This window comes from Dermacentor silvarum, chromosome 2 (genome assembly GCF_013339745.2).
Source record: "Dermacentor silvarum isolate Dsil-2018 chromosome 2, BIME_Dsil_1.4, whole genome shotgun sequence".
Classification (NCBI taxonomy): Eukaryota; Metazoa; Arthropoda; class Arachnida; order Ixodida; family Ixodidae; genus Dermacentor; species Dermacentor silvarum.
Window position 1 is genome coordinate 86,797,523 of NC_051155.1, and position 20,328 is coordinate 86,817,850.

A 20,328-nucleotide genomic window follows, 5' to 3' on the forward strand; every position below is an offset into this window, starting at 1 on the left:
AGGCTGTGTTGCGCAAATTCACTTTGGAGCTTTATGCCCACACACAAGCTTCGGCCGTTGTGTCCAGTTAGCGCACATACAAATGTGGTAGGCATTCTCCATAGTTGCCAGCTAATCGCCACAAATTGAAATTGCGTGTCACGCACCTGTATACCAATCCAGCTGGTGCATGTGATCTCATGCCCTATCTGCCTAATCTCTCATGCGGTCTACGAGTATGAATATATTAGGGGGAACTTCCTCGACGACTTACCGTCTTGCCATGTGACCCCCCCTCCGGTTAGGCCTAACCAGCACCTCTGCGATGGCCTGAATTGGTTGGCAAAGTTATGGTTTAGTGCTGAGTCAACGACACTCTTCGCAGCGGCAGTATGGCACTTGGAAAATGTAGGAACCACCTCGACAACAAAAGTGAGGACACGGGCTACAGCATGAGTGGTGTGAACTTTGCCCACGGCTGCAATGCGTGTTTTTGATATCGCGCACTTGGATAAGTCCGAATATATTTAGCAAGACATCGTACGGGTGTCCGAAATTTCACTCATCGTTGTACGTTAGTTCTTTGTCACATAGATGGTGCATGGGGTTGTTCAAATAATCATGCCAGCCTGAAATATCCGTCGGCGACTTATTTTTATTTCCATGTGCAAAAATATTGTGATTGGAAATGACAGGTGATGTGGTATTTCAAATCATTTGAAGCACCATCATCAATATGTGCTAAACTGCGCCTAGCTGCTCAGTTGACCAGGCCAACAGTACTAACGGGGTCAAGGTCGCCACATGAAAGGCACCATCTCCTTAACTCAGGCTGAATATGCTTTTTTCGATCATGTTTACTCACAAGTGGTTGGCATTGTGCTGTTCTTAAAAAAGTTGGTTAATATATTTTTGTTTGCTTTTCAAGTTTTGGTGCAATCTGTGTTCTTGACCCTTTTCGCGGAGCAGTTTGCTCTAGAGGAACGAGATGGCGCTTTCGGCCGCGCGCCATACGTTGCCTCAGCGAATGTGCACGAATACGAAACCATTACTGCTTCTGCCCTGCTACTCTGCGATCAGCTGTCGAAAATGCAACTGGGTGTGTGTTAATGCACTGTGCCCAATTCATACTGCAAGATGTGTAACGATAAAGGGAAGACGTGTGCGGTGGTTCGCTGCAAAATAGTGATTCACATATTAATGAATGTAATCAACCTGTGTCACCACTGCTACATAAGGACTGCCTGTGTTGCCGCCCTTCGCGATGCACGGCTTTCCTCAAGGATAAAAAAAAATATTTCACCCGCCTGCGCTGTATAGCTAACCTCCAAAGAAAGGACTTCAACTCCGGAACGTCGGCACTTGGGATTGAGTACCGCTCGTTACAAAATGAAGTAGTGCCACTTACTGGAATAGTAAGTTTCCCGCACATTATCTACACACATCCACCCTTACTCGCACGAAAACTTACGCCCACCCTATCGCCAACGTGTGAGTGAATAGGCTCACACTTGAATCAATGTGCCGAAGCATGAGTGACGGCGACTACACCGACAAAACACGAAGGTTGGAAGCTGAATGTTTCGTGATGGTCCACAGAGTAAGCGAGGGACTAGCGATAATACGTCTTTGCTACGAGCTACCGCAAAGTACAGAACATTTACATTCCAAGCCTTTGTGCGCAGCAAGAACAAATTTATCGCAGCAGAGCACACCCGCGAGTGATTACGCTGAAAATAAACGATCAGATAGTGGGCCGCACCGATCGAGTAACTTTACCGAGTCAGAAATATGACAAGCCGCTGGTTCAAAATGTTTGCCAAATAAAAAACGCAGAGCACACTGATCCCGATTTAATTCATAAGCGGAAAGTTTGGACAGCTTGGAATACATTTCTAGCCTCGTTTTTAGTACAAGCACCGTATACGCTGCTCGCGACGTTTGGACAAGGCGCAATGGGCTCTAAAAGCACTTACATGTCCTCTAAAGCTGTGACCAAAGCTTCGTGTCGTCTACACAGTCACCGTCTACGATACGCATCGAAACGGAGGTTTGCTGCACTGCACCGGCGTCACACGCTTGCATTGTAAATGCGGAGGCACGGAGGCAGCTGAGGCAAGCAATGAACGCGTCACCATGTGATCAAACATGGCAGCGCCCACGGGAGCGCCGCGAAAAGGGTCACTATATGTGTTCATAATAAACCTCACATTGAAAGACAGCACTTGTGTTCATCCTTTTTCTGTCTGTGTTTGTTGCACTGATGCATCATGAAAACCGTACACACTTGGCACTACAGTTAAACCTCGATACTGTGAACGAAGTCGGTAAGATCACCACTTTATTTCGTTATTTTTGTTATACAGTCAACTTTCGTTAGTTTGACCTTGACAGGACTGATGAAATTGCTCGAATTACCTTGCGAGTCGAATTAAACAAGATGCAGAAAAATCGGAACAACATCGCTGATTGTTTTGGAAGTATTTTCCCGATTCTAACACGCCCCCAAATGAAATGCGCGCCCACTTTCTATATCTGCAATGTAAAAAAAGCTAACATAGAAATGACAGTAAAGCTCCTAAGCAAGGTAGAAATCTAATGCGCACCCAATTTTTTTAGCAAGAAAAATGGTGTAAAAATGCGTCGCACAACGGCAGCTTGTTTCCTAAAGTCAGCTTTGCCGCTATATATTCGTGTTATGCGGTAAAGTGTATGAACGTCGCAGTGGAGGAATTGGTATTGTGTCTGATTGCGCATTGCAGGCAAATTCCGGCACAGTATTCATAAAAAAAAAGAAGCATGTTAGGATCGGGTAAATACCGTGATCAGCTATTGTGAGCTACAGTTATTGCTTGAAAATCTTCCTATGGGAGGCTGAAAATAAGCGTTTTTGATGGGAGATTACGTGTGTTCAACATATTCACTGTCCCCTAAGCTCCGCCGACACAGACGCTGCCTCTAAAGGGGTCGCTATTTGGGTCACTATAGGGGTCAGGTGCGTGAGTGTGGACTGGTCAAGTTTGAATTAGCTGGCATAGGTATATTTTAGTATTGAAATAACGAAAGTTGGAGCCCATAAAAATGTATGGGTGTTGACCGGTTACTTCGGCCGGGATCAAATTAACTGAAAAATCAAATTAATCAGAGTTGAATTAACAGAAGTCTGCTGCACTGAAATTTGACCTTTTATGCAAATAGGGACAGTTGCTGAAGTATTTTTCTTACATGGAGGGGGCCATAATATTTTCAGTTTTTGAACAACTGGAAAACACAAATTTCAAAAGAAGGATATTTCATTAAATTTGAGAATCGGCAACTTAAGATGCCATGTTGACGATATCTGCACATCGGCGGTACAGTTAAACCTCGATAAAACGAAGTCGGTAAAATCGACATTTTGCTTCATTATATCGAAATGTCGTTGTATTGCAATTTGACCTTTTATGCGGATAAGTACAGTCGCCAATCGATTTTTCTTGCACAGAAAGGGGCCACAGAACTTAATGCATTGTCGGGCAGTCGAAAAATGCAAATTTGAATGAGAAAACAATTCATTTTGATGAATTTGGGAGTCGGCAATGAATGATACGGTTTCATGCCACGTCAACAACATCTTCTCATCGGCTGTACGAATTGGCGAAGCCAGCCACGCTTTCACGTCCACTCTGCCCCCATGGCTGATAGCATCGCCCACACTAAGTCAATGCTATCATGAAAAAAGACGGCAGCGGGGAGCGAATGCTTGATCTGCCTCTCGCCTCAACAGATCACCGAAACTTGAGATTAAGCAACCACCAATACTAAATGCATGGGAAGACAGATTACATGATGCCACGCTGTCTCGGCACGGCCACTCTTCGCATACATGGCAGGTTACCTCTAAAGCAGGGTGTGCGACTGCATATGCACTCAGCCGCACTTACAGCCATGCGCAGCCTCAGCCAATAGGCGCGCGCCAACTTACCCTCTGCTCAGCTGCCGCATCCCCCCCCCCCTCCTCCTTAATGCCTCATGTGACAACTGTTTCCTTCTGTGCCCCTGTGTCGCAGACGTACTACCTGCAGACACGGAGGGACGCCCGCAACCAGTGGTACGGGGACGTGTCGGCCCGAAAGGAACTGCGCAAACGGCTCAAGTGCCGCTCCTTCGACTGGTATATGCACAACGTCTACCCGGAGCTGAGGCCGCCCAGCCCCGAAGACCTGGCACCCCCCAAGAAGCGCAAGAAGTTTCCTCCCCCCAGGAACCTTGACCTGCTGCGCCGGAAGATGCCCACCATTGTTGGCCGCTTTCAGGTGACTTTCTCTGCCTACCATCCTAACATGACACGGCCATGACGTGGTTGTCCAACTATTCTCAATTTAGCATTGTAACTGAGAGTAGAGGTGCTAGTATGGCTATACAGTCCGCGCCCATTATAATGGATCTGCATACAAAATCTTTTCGGATATAACAGAGTATTCTTCTCACTTAGTTTGCCGTGCCTATATTGTCAATGCAACCAATTCTGCTTCTAACAGACTATCGGCTACAAAAAACAGATTTCTGAGCAAATTTTGTCTAGATAGTGTAAATACAACATACTTTGCTGCTGCTGCGGCAGTGCGTGTGTACGTGAGGCAGTGCGCAGCACGCAGCTATTTCCGGGTGCTTGCAGTACTTGATACACCTTTTCACAAGGAACAAATACACTAGTGCCAAGCTTTCCGTAACGGAGTGCTAGGCAATGCCCCACCGGCGTAGAGTTTTTGTCTCGACCGCACAAGTGAACCATGGCCATCCACTGCTGTCGGCCCAGTGTCGAGCAAATGCTGAGGGCATAGAGTTACTAAGCTGACTCTAGAGGGAAAGCTGGGCGAAAAAATTGGCAACCACAAGGATGCCGCCATGTTGCTACTTCTGATTTTTCCAGCGCTAAAAATAATCGAGGCATAATGCAAAAACAAGCATTTGTGTGTAGCACGTACGTATAGAGAATGTGTAAAGTTCATTCTGTATAATTTTGAGAAAGATCCTATGGCTACAGTAGAACCCCGCTGTTACGTTCCCGGGTGCTGCGTTTTCCTTGCTGTTACGTTGTTTTCGGCCGGTCCCGGCACAGCTCCCATAGAACCCAATGCATTGGTAACCCCGCTGTTGCATCGCAACTGTGGGACCGTTCCCGCATCATATATACGTTGCGAACTGCCACCCCGCGCCGGCCCGAGCGGTCATTTTGACTTTTCATGTCGCTTGGCTTGGTGGCTGGACGATGGCATTGGCCGCCCAAAGTGCCGGGGGCGACAACTATGACATATTTTCGGTTTCCGCCAGCATGGCCCTTGAGATTCAAATTTGTTATCTAAAGATGTTGTCTATGACGCGTTGTGGCCCTAAAATTGGTTTTGGCGCATAGATGTTTCGTATAGTCCAAGGGCGATAACGCTGTCACCGCGCGCCGTATGCTGTATGTGCGAGTGAAAGCATGCGAGGGGAGCTGACAACCGCGTCTAAATCTCGGGCGTGCAAGAAAGAAAAGCAGGGAGGAAGCGTGCCTTCTTCCGTTGCGCTCTACACACCGGCGAGGGAGTGAGGGGGGAGGGATAGCGGGCGGCGTTGTACTGTGGCATGTACTCTGGCATCAACTGCGTACTGCGCGGTGGCGTGCGGTCGCGCGGGTCGTATCTTGAAAGCAATCTGCGTGGGGGGCAGAGTCTAGGCAGTGTAGGTGCGTCGGCGGCTCGTAGCTTTGTGCGTGTTGTGTGTTCTCGGCGCTCAGTTTGCGTTGAAGCGATAGACAACAGCTTGAAGGTCACTTCGGTCGCTTCTGCAGCGGTGCTTCTTCATGCCAGCATTTGACAGCGCGTGTCTGTGCTCATCGAGTGTGATGGATGGATGGATGGAGAAAACTTTGTTTCATCGAGTGTGATGTGTTCATGTTTGCCTGTGAGCGCTAACACCATGCTTGTTAATAAAGTTAATAAGCGAATGTTTACAAGTTTATACGGACGTTAAGACTACTATTCTCACTTTGTATAGCTGTCTACTAATTTGCTGTCGCAATCGATGCTTTGGCTTTCGGGCGAAACTACGACTTTTTTCAGACGTAAGAATTAAAATAATATTTTGTGCAGTTCAACACTACTCCCATTTCTCTATTTTTCCTGTTTCTTGGCTCTTGCGTTTCCCGGCTCTTACTTTTTTTTACGGTCCCATGAAAAACGTATCAGTGGGGTTCTACTGTGTTTATAAAATTTCTATGTAAAAATTAAGCTGAGTGAAAGAATGCTTTTGCAGGTGCCTAAACTAGATGGCGCCACCATACTGAGGAAGGCTCAAGGGTCATGTTGATTGCGTTGACTGGATTTGTTTGAATTGCTGCTGAGTGCTGTCTCACCGGTATGCTGCTTTGCTTTCTTTGCGTGCAGCTGCAGCTGTCGGGCACTCATCTGTGCGTAGAGTCCGAGGATGACGTCACCACCAAGGGCACTGTGTTCTTGCTGCAGGAGTGTGCCAAGGTTAAGCGCCAGGTGGGTTATGGCACTTCACTTACTTTCGATCTTTCTATGCACAGTGACAGTGCGAGCATTGGCCCGATATGCCATGCATGTGAGCTTAGGCTTAGTGCAGCAGACTTCCAGTAGTTCAACTCTCAGTTAACCCTTTAAGGACGAGACATAAAAGTACCTGAAGGAAATGCTTATTTTTCACTAGAATGTGCAACGTAGACAGAGAATAAGGGTACCGTATTTACTCGCCTAATGAACGTATTTGCATAATGAGCGCATTCTCTTAATTTGGCACTAAAAATTCACATATGACTTCCCTCGTATAGTGGTCACACCTGCCACTTAGTGCCGTGAGCGGTGACCTGGTTTCAGTTTTGACTGATGGTGGTGGTGGTGGCCGACCGGGAATGTCGTATGTTCCCTAGTGCCATCTACAGACAGCCGGTATTCCATCCTACTTTTTTTTTTGTTAGTTCAGTCAGGTTTTTCGTCATGTCGGCGTGTGTGGAGCGATCTGGCTGCTGGCTTGTTGCGCAATAGAGCAGTATGCATGCTACACTGCCAGCTTCAAGCGCATAGCTGTTGAGTGTGCTTTGGAGAATGGCAGCCACACATCAGCAAGGCACTTCAGCATTGATGAAGTATGCATGTGCGATTGGAGACAGCAGCACAAAAAGCTGAGGGCTGCCAGCAAGACACGCTGTGCTGCATAAACTGAAACCATACAGAACAAGGCTCACCGACCTGCAAGGAAGCAGGCCATCCTTGCTGCAAACTTCGAAGTGAGCCGTAGCTGGGCAGTGTGCTTCGTGCGACCAAGGGTGATCATCCTCTGACGCCAGAAGGCAAGATTGAGAGACCGCTGGTGGAACTGTTGTCCACATAATCCTAGAGACGTGGAGGATCATTTCTGATGACACTGTCATCAAAAGCTTTAAGAGAACTGGCATTTCAAACTCATTTGACACCACCAAGGGCCATCTGTTGTGAGAGGATGCCATTGAAGTTGAAGTGGTTGAAGAGGCAACCAGAAGCGTGGGTTCCTCGTACACAGATTCTGAATAGGAATGAGTGTTTTCAAGGTGACAAAATAGATGACTGCTCGTTCCTTTAGCTTATGTCCGATTCATTAGTAGCTGGTGTTACGTGTGGAAAGACACACACGAAAGAGGCTATTTACAATATATTTACACTGGAGCCAAAACCGCCAGGCTGACACTTTGCTCGCGCCAAAAGCCCAGACACACTTCATCGTCTTTCTCGCGGCGGCTCGTCCCTTGAGCATCTCTAGATGATATCGTAATACTACCGCCCCCCCCCCCCCCCCCCCCCAGCGGCAAAAGTGCCGTCATGATGCTGTTAAATATCCAAGGCGCTTGGAGAGGTGTAGGGTTTGAGTCGTGCGACGTGGACAATATCACTGGTTGTCACACTGGTTTTTGAAGCACAGTCTTAACGCCATAGATTAGGCTTAATAGTGGCCATGGAAAAGTATTTGATCAAACGTCTACCCTAGTTAATGAAGACAACCCCCGAACTTCGGCTAAATGTTTTGGGAAAGTGCATTGATTATGCAAGTAGATAAGGTATTCAACGAAAAGAAATATTTTGTGGAGACTTTTTAGCTATAGCTTAATTTGTTGCCCGTGGGCAACACCAGACTCGCTGAAGCTCTGTTCAAGCGAGCTTCAGAGCCAGCATCATTTTCGTCACAAGATGGCAGCACAACAAGGTTTCATGTAGGATTCTGATAACGTGCCACTCGCAGGTTGTAATTATGAAAGCTCATTCAAAAGATTAGTAACTTTACACGCTGAGCTAGCAGTGGTAGAGTTGCATCACATGTTATCAGCACGCCAGCGACATGCATCCATTGCAGCACAAACTAGGTAGCATAGGCATGGGCCGCTGTCCCATTTGTAATTTTTGGAGAGTCGGTCTAGAAAAGTGGAATATCGGGCACAATGGACCATAAGAACAGAATGAGAAACACACAGACACCCATGGAACTCTGTGTGTCTGAGTGTTCTCTCTTGCATGTGTCTCTTTAGAGCCCTAAAATCATGTTTTCCAGACCACAAAGAGGGCAGCATGTTGTGGTCCATAGACAGAGATAAAAAGCTCTCTGTGAATGACGACGACGGACATTATGTGTAAATAAATTTTAATTACGGGAAGATAAACTTTGCAGCTTTCATTCTATTTCCGATTGCCAGAATTTGAAGCATGCTACATTTGTTCCTCTATAAAATCAGGGGTGCGTTAAATTTGAGTGCTTATTTGTCATCACATCATTCATTCACATTCATTCATCATCGCATGTTCACTGCAGGACAAAGGCCTCTTTTATTGATCTGAACAACATGTGGCTTCCTTCCTGTGCATGCAAACCGCCTAATCTCATTGCACTGCTTAAAGTAGCCATCCTCAATTGCATTTCCATTCCCTTGGTACTCCTGCTGCTTATATAACCAACCACCAGTTAACTGCCCTATGCATTACAAGACCTGTCCAAATCCACTTCCTCCTCGTGATCTCAACTAGAGTAATGGTTACCCATGTTCGATCTGTAATCCATAGTTGTCTTTGCGTGTCTCTTAAAATTATGCCTGTCATTTTCCATTGCTTTTCTTTCTGTGTAGCCGCTAGATTTTTGTGTGCACTATGCCGCTCCCCCAACAAGCGACTTTACCATGTGTAGTCAAGCCCACTTACAATAAAATGGCAAAACATTATTTACCAAAGTAATCAGTAGGCTTGCTTTGCTTCTTGAATGCTGACTCGATAATCGTTGCTTCCAGACTGTTCAAAGTAAGCAAGTGCTAGCCACCGAGAGCTTTGCTGAAGATGAGCTTGCACAGCCGTATTAATGCGTTCGTTGTAAAGGCGCTCGGAGCTGCGAAGACTTGGGTTTCGACGAGATGCGCTGCCATATACCTCATGAAAATTAAGGCTGTCATGCTGTGTTCGTTTGTAATAACCGAGCATTCCTTATAACTGGGATTGTTATACGTGGGCTCGACTGTACCATTTTTCCTTCAAATGTCGCAGCTGTGGTACGAGACAGCGCTGCATGACCTGCGCTTGGCGCAGCGGCTGTGTCTGGATGGGGGCGACGAGTACCCACGGCTCGCCAAGTGCCATGAGATGGGCGGCTCCCAAGACTGGCGCCATTCCAGCAATGTGAGTAACTCGCTGTGCATGCGACGATGGCCTGCCAGATCTGTTCAACTACAGGTTTGCGAATTATGGTGTAGCTAATTATGCTGAAAAAGATACGAAACCATCTCAAGGAATGACCGCACAGAAAACACTCTCTTTCCTGTCTGGTTTTAAAAGTGAAGTTTTCTTTGCCTCTTCCTTCAACTTTTCCACTTCATCGTATCGAGGTGGTGGTGGTGGGGATACAGGCTGCGTCGGGAGGTGGCAGGTAAATACATGGCAGGAGCATGACAGAGAGCAAGGGCGATGCGAGAAACTCGTTTGGACCTTTCCATTGCATCACTACAATGCCCTCTAGAGCTCGCTGGGCATCGCTGCAATGCCCCCTCGACTGCCCTATTTTATTTATTCGTGACCCCCCTCAAAGGCTTTTCAGAAACTGCAGTGCTTACCTTTCTACTAACGTACAACAGTCCGGAGACGGGTAGATAGAATGTCAGAGCGGAGGTAGGAAGAGGAGGCAGAGAATGGGTAGAACCGACACAATCACGAAACGAGTGCGTAACAGCCTAGCAACTTTTCGCTCGCAGCTCGCGTGCATGGGGGGAGGACAGGAGAGGGAAGGCTGCGTAAGAAGGCAAGGAAATGCTACTAGTGAACACGGCAGCAGTTGCAGACTAACTGGATAAATTAAAATTCAATGTACGCTATGGTACGTTTCGACTATTTCTGAAAAATAAATCCCGTGCAAGTTTGTTAAGCGGACAACTGACGTAAAGCGTGTGGATGCAAAGCCGCGTTAAAGAACAGCAGCATCTAGACGACACTACGGAAGCGCCGCGGTAGTTTTGTGGTACTGGCGTTGCTTGAGGTCACGGGTTCAATGCTGACGCAGGCAGCCCCATTTCGACGAGAGTGAAATGCAAAAATGCTTCTATACTCAAATTTAGGGGCACATTAAAGAATCCCAGGTGATCAAAATTAAACGGAGTTTCCCACTGCCACGCGCGCTGTAATCAGATTATGGGCTTGGCACGTAAAGCTCCGTAATTTAATTAAAGTTCAACACTTCAGCCATGATGTGTTTTGCCATGGGAGGCAATGACAGTGGTAACCTTGTCACAGGCTACGAACAATGGCACACATTAACTCCTCAAGCAAGCATGTCTCACTGTATGTTCTGTTTACTGTGCAGACAAACATAAGTGGTGCTTGCAAGTAACGTTTAACATCAACTCACCCCTCTAGTATTGCACTAAATGCTGATTAACTTGAACATTAGCCGTAAACATCACCGCCAATTATCCTTAATCGACGCAAACAGCATGGAAAGCTTCGTGTACATTGATTCCCATAGTGCGTGGGATCCACATAATTCTTTCATATACTTTGGCGCCTTTTTCACCATAATAACTAGGAGCCAACTAGCCGAGCAACAAGTAGCATTACAGTTGCAAATCTTGCCTTTGTGCTTCCGTTTGAGAACTGGTGTATTGATTGATTCACAGTTCAGAAGTCTACTAATGGTCACCTCGCCTATGATAGAAAAATTACGTGTGCATTCAAAATCTACATTCCCTTCCAAGAAACACATAAAGATGTGTTCATGTTAACTTCATTGGAGCTTTTCACTCCAGTTCAGAGTGGAAAGGTCCGAGCTTATCAGCATTAAGTAAAACCTCGTTAATTCAGATTTATTGGGACCTGAAAGAATGTCAGAATTAACCAAATGACGTATTATCAAATGTACTAATTAAGAAAACAATAAACAAATGCTTAATATATTTATATGCCTTTACTTACTGAAGGAATCCACAACCCTTGTTTCTATTTTGCACAAGATTAGCTTGAAAGTTGCAATTCTCATTATTTTGTGACCGATAAGCACTTGCAGGTGCGAAGGCCTCACTTCCTTTGCATTGTAGCTATGGTGCGAGATTTGCGTCATCCGAGTAGACGTGCTTTTCACTGCTGCACGTACATCCCGGTTATTTCTTTGCCATTGAGCTGGTCAGCAACAGATTGTTCATCATAGTGTAGCCGGCGGGTTCGACACCACCGGTGCAAGCCACGGTAGAAATACTTTTCATTCTCAATGGCTTCCACAGTGTTTGTGACAATGCATGCACCTGGCACTGAATCAAAACGAAACAGCTGCTTGCTGGAGCCACAGCAGAAAGATCCGTGGTGTCTATCAACCTAACCAGAGTCGGTGACACTAGACCCTCCTGAAGGCACACAGTCAACTCAGTGTCATGTGTGGTGGTAAATACAATAAAGTGTAGACTGCCTATAATGTAAGTTGCCGGAGTCGCGAATATCCGCACTATAAGCGGTACCGCACTATAACCAAAGCAACAGTTTTCAAGGCCCGCACATATGCAAAACATGTGCACCAAGCCGCCACGCGTATGCAACAGTCAAGGAGTGCGGCTAGAACGTTTGCATTCAGTTTACAGTCAAATCTTGTTAATTCGAACCAAATCACGCGGTGGCGCCTCCGACCGGCATTGCTCCGGCACCGCCATAGAGTTAAAAGCTTAGGAGAGACCCATCAATGTCGCGCGCGTACAAAACAAAAACAAAAAAAAAAAACAGAGCGGAAATTTCACCCTCTCTCAAATGGCAAGGTCGCCGATTCTGCGTTGCGCCGGAAAATGCGTGTACGTATGTACCAAAGTCACAGCCAAGCTACCGGTAGCCATGCATAGAAAATGGCAGTGAACCCTTCTTTCTCCTTTATGCTTCCTCTACTTTCTAGTCATGTGTTGACCTTGCACGCTGCAGCTACGGCGCAGAGGAAAGCACGGTGCTATCCCAGGCCGGCCAATGAAACTGCCCACGCCGGCAACCGCCTGCTTCCTGATAACGGCAGAAAACGAAACTTCATGGAGCTGGCGCTGGGCCGGTGGAGCGGCGGCGCCTGCACGGCAGCACGCGCACGGTGACAGTCGAAAGTGAGGGAGCTACGAGGGAGGGCGAGGGGAGCCACTTAAGTGGCGGAGTTGCCGAGGCAAAATCCGCTTCCCTGCCGCCCTCCTCCCTCACATTCCACGGTATCTGCGTGCGGCCTTCGCCGTGCCGTGCCGGCGCTGCCCGCTCCCTGAAGTTTCGTTTACTGCCGTTATCGTGAAGCGAGCGTTGGCCGGTGTTGGCAGTTTCGTGGCCCTCGCTCGCTATGCGCGCCGTGGTATTTCACGACTCGCACTCAAGATTCTGGTTTCAGCCTCACTGGCTGTTCGTTCGCACCACGTGCCCTTCTCCTCCACTTCGTCTTTCTTCCTCGAGCACTCCTTGGGGTGCCCGTTTGAGGGGAGCGTTCGCCGTCTCCGCTGACTTCCGTACTCCCAGGCAGCCGCACTGTAACCGGTATTTCGTTTCCCGAAACTGCACTATAAGCGATACGTGTATACATGGAGTGCTATGGGAAAATTAACGGGAGTCTGAAAAGACCGCACTATATCCGGTCCTGCACTATAAGCGGTTACGTTATAAGGGGTCTATACTGTACAAAGGCATGAACTGTATCTGTTGTTCCCATACGGTACCCGCTGATGTCTATGGCAATGTGGACTCTGTCACTTTGTTTTGGTTCTACGCTATCACTCTTTTGTATAGCACATTTACAGCACACAGTGCTCGGTGCATAGTGAGGGTCATCTGAATGAACTATTACGTGGCCAGATAGGTTGGAATGAACAAGAGCTTGACGAAATTAAGTAATGCATACAGTTGCCAGTAACAAAGTACGAGTATAAGTTAACCGATTTTCTGAACCAGCAATGTTCGAATTAACAATGTTTTACTGCACTGGCTTACTAAATTTTGGGGGAGCTTGCTACATTGGATGCAGAAGCCTCTCATGCAAGTTCATTGTTGCAAAAGGCATATCACTGCATTATGTCGATTAATGCTATGGGGACGGTATGCACTTCCTGCCTTTTGAATAAGATAGTCAGCATAGCTCACAGAAGGTGGTGAATTACAAATTTTGGGACTGTAAAATCATCATACACCATTTGTAAAGGCTTATTTCATGCAAAATTCCTCTTGTTCTGGCATTTTTTTTGCAGCATTTTGTGATGAGCAAGTCATATGCGTGACTGTTACTTAGTCACTGCTATGATGTACAGTGGCATCTTGTTAATTCGTACCTATCTATTTTGAACTTCCAGTTTATTCAAGCTGACGTCCGTAGTCCGGTCGTAATTAAGTGTATTTCAATGTGTGAAAATGGCCCGATAAGTCGAACGCGTAAGTGTCTGCGGTAGTTAATTCGAATATGCCACGCTGCCGACCATGCTCAGTATGCCAACTCACATGGTGGCTCTTCTGACCAGGCAGTGCGGCTGCTGTTTCAATTGCAAGTACCGAATCTTAGCACGTATAACCCGCACCAAAAATGCTAAACATTTAACAGTAACGTCAGGGTGTGAATTAAATGCATATTTGCCCCCAAGTGTGGCTTCACAGCAGCATCACATTCAAAGGGACCTGAAAAAAGTCGGAGAGGTTTGGTAGTAGGAAAAATGCTAAAAGGTAACGTTGAGGACGGCCGAATGGAATGTATGTAAAAGCAAGGGGCGAGATTTGTGTAGTGCCTGAAAATGTAAAAAATATGCGGTATTCAATCAGTCAATGTACAGAAGTGCTAGCACTGTGTTTTGATGCATGACATAAGGCCCCTGAGAAAGAAACCTATTTATTCAGGGTCTTTAAACTGAGTTTATGCCGATGGTGCGGTTACGACTTGTTCACTATTTTAGGAGTACACCATGTCATGGAAGTGCTTTATAAAATATTTAAGTGAGCTAAACGCTTGTACTGGCAAAAACCATCCCCGCAAGCAAGCAGGGCCGAACGCGAGTGCATTTGCATGCTGACGCACTCAGTGTTGACACTACTGAAGGCAGCGCCACTGCGCTGGAAATGGACATCCGGGTAAGCTCAGCAGCTCTGAGAAATCGCACGGTTTCAAACGTGACGCACTGGTGTTTTTAGAAGGTCGAGCAAGCGCCATCTGGAATGTCTACTCACTTTTGCCTTGTTTACTTGATGGAACGCAGCACGCGCGCCGAGGCAACGATGGGCGCCGAAGACACAACTCTTGCGTTAACGAGCGTGTGCCAGTCGAGCGCGGCCATTCTCGTGGCTTTCGTGTCGATAGTTTCCTTGTGGACACCAAAGAGGCACTGCTGCAGCTTCTAGGAGAGGAGGCAGAGGCGAAGGGGCGCTGTTGGCGCTACTTACATTTTTTTCTGGGGCCTTTAACTAGTCTGGCTACTCCACTCCCTCTATTGGCAAGTTCAGGGATGTTGTCTTGGATAACCCCAGTTTCTACAAGATCGTCATCAGCATATACGTTCGCTGCAGGACTGAGAGATCTCCCAGCGATCTTAAATTAGGTACTCATGTCTTGCCTCAGCTGACATCCTATGCCATTCATCATATCAGTGTGCATTTAATAAACAAAAGAAAGAAGAAAAAGAAACATTCTATGCCTGCTAATCTAATCTTCTGCCACCCTCAACTGTGTTTCTGTCTTTGGTGCTCCATTCTGATTCTCTAATAGGCCCCCACTTCATCTGCTGTGCACCATTGTATGTCTTGCTCAAATCCACTTTTTCCCTCTTAATTTCGACTAGAGTATTGCTGCATAAGGCGTCTGCTTCACTTCATTATTTTGCCACTGTAGCAACATCTTATCATATTATAGACCCTTTTCACATCAATTGTGTGGGTGCCGCCATGTTTGATGGGGTGGTGACGCATCCGTTGCGTGCCTCAGCATCCTCTGTTGCCTTCGTGCACACAATGTATATGCATGACGCTGGTTCGGCTCGGCAAACCTCTGTTTTTGTGGATATCGTAGTTGGCAACTCGGTCTACCACACGAAGCTTTGGCCGCAGCTTCAGAGCACATGTCAACGCTTTCAGAGCTCATGACGCCTTGTCCAAATGGCACGAGCAGTGTATATGGTGCTTGTACGACAGTAAAACCTCGTTAATTCGGATTTCATGGCACCAAGAAGAATGTCCGAATTAGCCAAATGTTGAATTATCCAGGATATCAAGAAAACAATAAGCAAATGCTTGCTACATCAATACTCTTTTATTTACTGAAGGAATGAGCAAATCTTATTTCTATTCTGCACAAAAGCAGTGCGGAAGTTGCAATCCGCCTTTTGCATGTCCCGAGTGCACATGCGCTGTACCCTAGCGGCGAGTGCCGAAAGCGTTTTGTACAGCGTTGGTGGTTCGTGCAGCTGACGATGCACGCGTATGCAGCATAGCCGTCATGCACGCGAACTCTTTATTGTCGGCGCTGTGCCGGTCGACGACGCAGTATTTGCGCTGTGTTTCGGTAGAAACTTCAGCTGTTCACAGCGATATTCGGTTAACGTCTGGTACATCACAATATATGCCGACACGACACCGATGTCGGTCAGAAGTCGACCTCACGCCGGCGCCAACGCTCGGCCGGCTGTAGTTGGGATACTGTGCCAGTAGGAGACCTATATTGTCATACAAGTATATGACGAAGAAGCGACCGCCGCCGCCGACAAAACCAGTGTGCTGTTCGCCGTGCGAGCGGCCGCCGAGTGAGAACGTCGCACCAACAACGGGAATATCGCCGCAAATGCGCTCGTGTATGTTTTTATTGACGCTCAAATTGAGTTGAAACGTGCTTCCGGCGCTGATATGCACGATTTCCAGCCCTTTACAGCCCTCCACATCAAGTTTGAGGCGGTGTCGATCTCGTTCAAGCAGCTTCATTAGGCCTAACACAGCCTACGAGTTCGTCCGCTACCGGCGGTCCTGAAATATAGGATAAGCAAGTATGACGAAGGAAACTGCTTATATAGTTCGGTACTGACCTTACTGACTTGAAGTGAACCACTCTTAGCATAGTACGATGCACACGCAGAGTGGGAAGCGGCGACACGGCGCAGTGCTAATACCGCGGTACAGGCACCGTTCTTGAACGAAGGCTGTCGGTCGCAGTCACCTGCGCTTCCATGAACGAAGTGCAACTACGGAGAGTGTATTTTTATGCTGCCTTAGTAGTTACCGAAAACACAGTTTGCCTCTTATGCTAAAGAGGCAACAAGTGATGGCCCTTTCGATACTGCATCGTAAGCAACAACACCGCTCGTTGCCACGCGAGTACGGCGAGCATCGGCATTTTCGCGTGCCAGAGCGGCTAGGTGGTCGTTGTCGCCGTTTTCGATGTGCCCGGAACGTTCATGCCTTCTTGTCTCAGTGTGATCGCGTCTGATATGTGCATGAGAAGGGTTCATATATGCTTTGAACATTTCCTTATTATTTCGTGGGAGCGGTGCACGGTTTCTACTGTACTTGAAGCGAACAGCGAGCGGTGGCCGTACGGGTGCCGATGTAAACAAATGCGCCGTTCTTGCGTTGCATAAATACTCTGGGCGCAATGTCACCCCTTCGAAGAGCTACAGCCACTGTGGTCGAGACTCGGCTATAAAAGCACTTTTTATCATCCTATTAGCGTACGTTGAGTGCAAGTCTAACAGTGGCAAATGCATGAACTCTGCTGCTATGTACGATCTGAGCGGAATCGACCCCAGCTTAAACTTGATGTGTGCGGCTGGCGAGTGGTCACATTCGTGCATTTTAACTTCCGAAGCATGTTTGGACTCATGTTTGGTACGAATAAATATGAATAACAGGAATACAAGCGTAGGCGCAGTGTCAATCGAGTTATGGTGCGATGTATTTGTTCAGAGGCACATCGCACGGTGACTGGTTTTGTCGGCGTAGCTGTACGAAATCCCGTCATCATATTTCGATGACTTGCGGTTGTAAGTCGCACCAGAGTCATTGCCAGCCTAGGTGTCCTTTCCAACAAGCGGCCACTCACACAAAACGAAAATTACAATGACTGACAAATGCACAAACCCATTTCAGCTCGCTTCTTGCAGCGTGCCTCTGCGTCCCGCGGGGCCCCGACGCCGTACATATTGTTTCTCGCGGAGCCCGCTAAGGTGGCACCACAGCGCAATGCGAAAGGCGAATTCTCTTCATCTGATTAGCACTTTAAGCGACAAAGACCTCATGACTTAATAGCACGGCAGCGGCGCGCGCTTTCATCTGAGACATGCTTTTCACTGCCGCATGCACATCCCGATTATTTTTTTGCCAGTGAACTGGTCGCCAGCAGATCATCCGTACGTCGCTATGTAGCCGGTGGTCTTCATCCTCGACAGCTTTGCACCAAGTCAAGACGAAAAAAGAGTACAGAAATTCTGAGATTTGTCTACTAATGCGTAAGCATTCTTTGACTCGGCTGTTACTTCACTTTGCTTATTTGCTTTTCCTAGCATGATGCATGTCTACCCATCGCTGTTCCGGTGCCAAAGGAAATTAAATTCGTGTACCAAACTGTGGGGAGATGAGTTGCCAGGAAGCTGCATGGCCCCTTCAATGTGATCGTATCTACTGAGCCAGAACGCTGTCAAAACCGGTTTCACCAGAGCCGTTTTTTTCATTTGTTTTAGTTTATTTTCTGTTTTTTCTTTTTTGTTACGACCTTGAGACAGCAACGTCACCAGTGTTTTCATTTTTTTTAATGCCACCAATCATTTATTATTGTTATTGTACTATTATCACATGTATCAATCAGTTATCCTGATTTTTATACTCGGCAGTCACACAGCAGGCTTCTCTGCACACACACCCGTAATGCGGGAAAGTAAGCTTTCAATTTGGCCTGACGAGAACAGTTTTCTCTGATCATATTTTCTTCTTCTTTTGTTTCAATTGTTCCTCGTCGCTTATTAAGCTGCCAATCATCTACATTTACACATTTATAGTAATTTAATGTCTTAACTTCGCAAATTACGCATTTTTGTGCTGACACAAGGCATTACACTTTTCTCGTGACAGATATTGCTGGGGCACTCGCCAAAGATCGCTTGCGCATTAAAACTGTTTTCCATAACCACTGTGGATGAGACCATAGCCGCTATCGACGTGATCATGGACGGTGACATTGCAGTTCTGAAGGCACGCGGCCGACGCACGCACCGAGTCAAAACGAAACTACTGTTTGCTGCGACCGCTGTGGACGAAACCGTGGTGGCTATCGACGCAATCATGGATGATGACTACGCAGCTATGAAGGCACGCGACCAACGCGGTGTTACGCGTGGCTATGAATGCAAGAATAAAGGCTTCAAAGGCACCAATAAGCTCAAAGCCTTTCGGCGTTGCCGTCATTCACGTACGATATCCGATAATGACTGTGGCGGTGGAGACTCACCCGCTTTGTTTCGGTTGTATGCTGGCACCATTTTTGCTCTTTTGCAGCGCTCCGCACTCGTCGAGCTCCGAGAGTTGTCCGAATTAACCGATGTACAGCCAGATACGTCCGAATTAACGAGAGTTTGATTGCATTAAATAATGCATACGCCTGCCAGGACCAAAGGACGAGACCGAATTATCCAATTTTTCGAATTAACAAGGGTCGAATTAACAAGATTTCTTGTATAAGTGGGGCTAGAAATGTATTCCAAGCTATCCAACCTTTCCGCTTATGAATTAAATCAGGATCAGTGTGTTTTACTGTTCATTCTTTATTTGGCTAGCACTTTTAAACTTCTCATGTTTCTGATACAGTAACGTTCTTCAGTGCAGTCACTATCTCATTGTTCATTTTCTGCCTAATCGCTTGTGGGTGTGCTCAGTTGCGACAGATTTGTTCTTCCTTCCCACAAGGCTTGGAATGTTGTTCTTCTGTACTTGGTAATAGCCTGTAGCAAAGATGCATTATGGCTAGTCACTCGCTTGCTCTGTGGACCGTCATGAAACATTCAGCTTTTATTATTAGTGTATTATCGGTGTTTGTCACCGATGCTTCGGTGCATTGATTCAAGTTTGTGCCCATTCACTTATTCTTAAAAATGTTGGCGATAGAGTGGGCGTAAATTTGCTGTGAGATTGATGCATGGTGCAGATAATGTCCGAGAAACTTATTATGCATCAAAGCGGCGCTACTCCCATTGTCACTGTGTTATGAGTGGTGCTCACTCTTGCTGACGTTTCGGGGGTTGAAGCTGTTACTTTCGAGATTAGCGATACAATGCTGGCAAACGAGTGAATTTTTTTTATCCTTGAGAAAAGCCGTACATCGCTAAGGGCCGGCCACAGAGACAGTCCTTATGCAGCAGTGGTCCGTGGACTTGGTCCCACAGATTCATTTCATTCCATAATATTTCATCATTATTTTTTGTGTCTGAAATCGTGACTGACTCACCTTTTCCATCTAGCGTTGCTCATTTTGCAGCATCAATGACGTACAGTGCGTTAGCGATTACCCACTTGCATTTGTGACAGTTGATCGCACGGCAGCAGGGCCAAAGCAGTAAAGGATTAGTATTTGTGTGCTTTCGCTGAGGCAGTGTATGGCGTGCTGCCGAAAGCACCATCTCGTTCCTCTAGAGCAAACTACTCCACAAAAAGGGTCTATAGTGTATGTTCTTGCATTTTGTGTGCTTATCTGTGCGTTCTCAAAGCTGTGTGGTGATGCAGACTAAACATCGCCACAAATAAATGTTTTCTTCCTCTTCTTCAAAGCTGTACTGTTATTGCCGTATTTGAGAACGCTTTCAATGCGAAGCTTCTAGCTCATTCAGGAACATTTGCAATGCTATATGCAAGTCATTGAGAA

The 20,328-nt window shown here is 46.8% G+C and overlaps 1 protein-coding gene across 2 annotated transcripts in view; it reads left to right on the plus strand.

Moving 5' to 3' along the window:
* Positions 1 to 20,328, plus strand: part of LOC119441591 (polypeptide N-acetylgalactosaminyltransferase 11-like) — an 82,852-nt gene that overhangs the window by 52,387 nt on the left and 10,137 nt on the right. For both annotated transcript variants that reach the window (XM_037706200.2, XM_049661441.1), the window contains 3 exons: positions 4,029 to 4,274; positions 6,387 to 6,488; positions 9,519 to 9,650. In XM_037706200.2, coding sequence (XP_037562128.1) covers positions 4,029 to 4,274; positions 6,387 to 6,488; positions 9,519 to 9,650 — 480 coding nt within the window. The remainder of the gene's footprint in view (positions 1 to 4,028; positions 4,275 to 6,386; positions 6,489 to 9,518; positions 9,651 to 20,328) is intronic.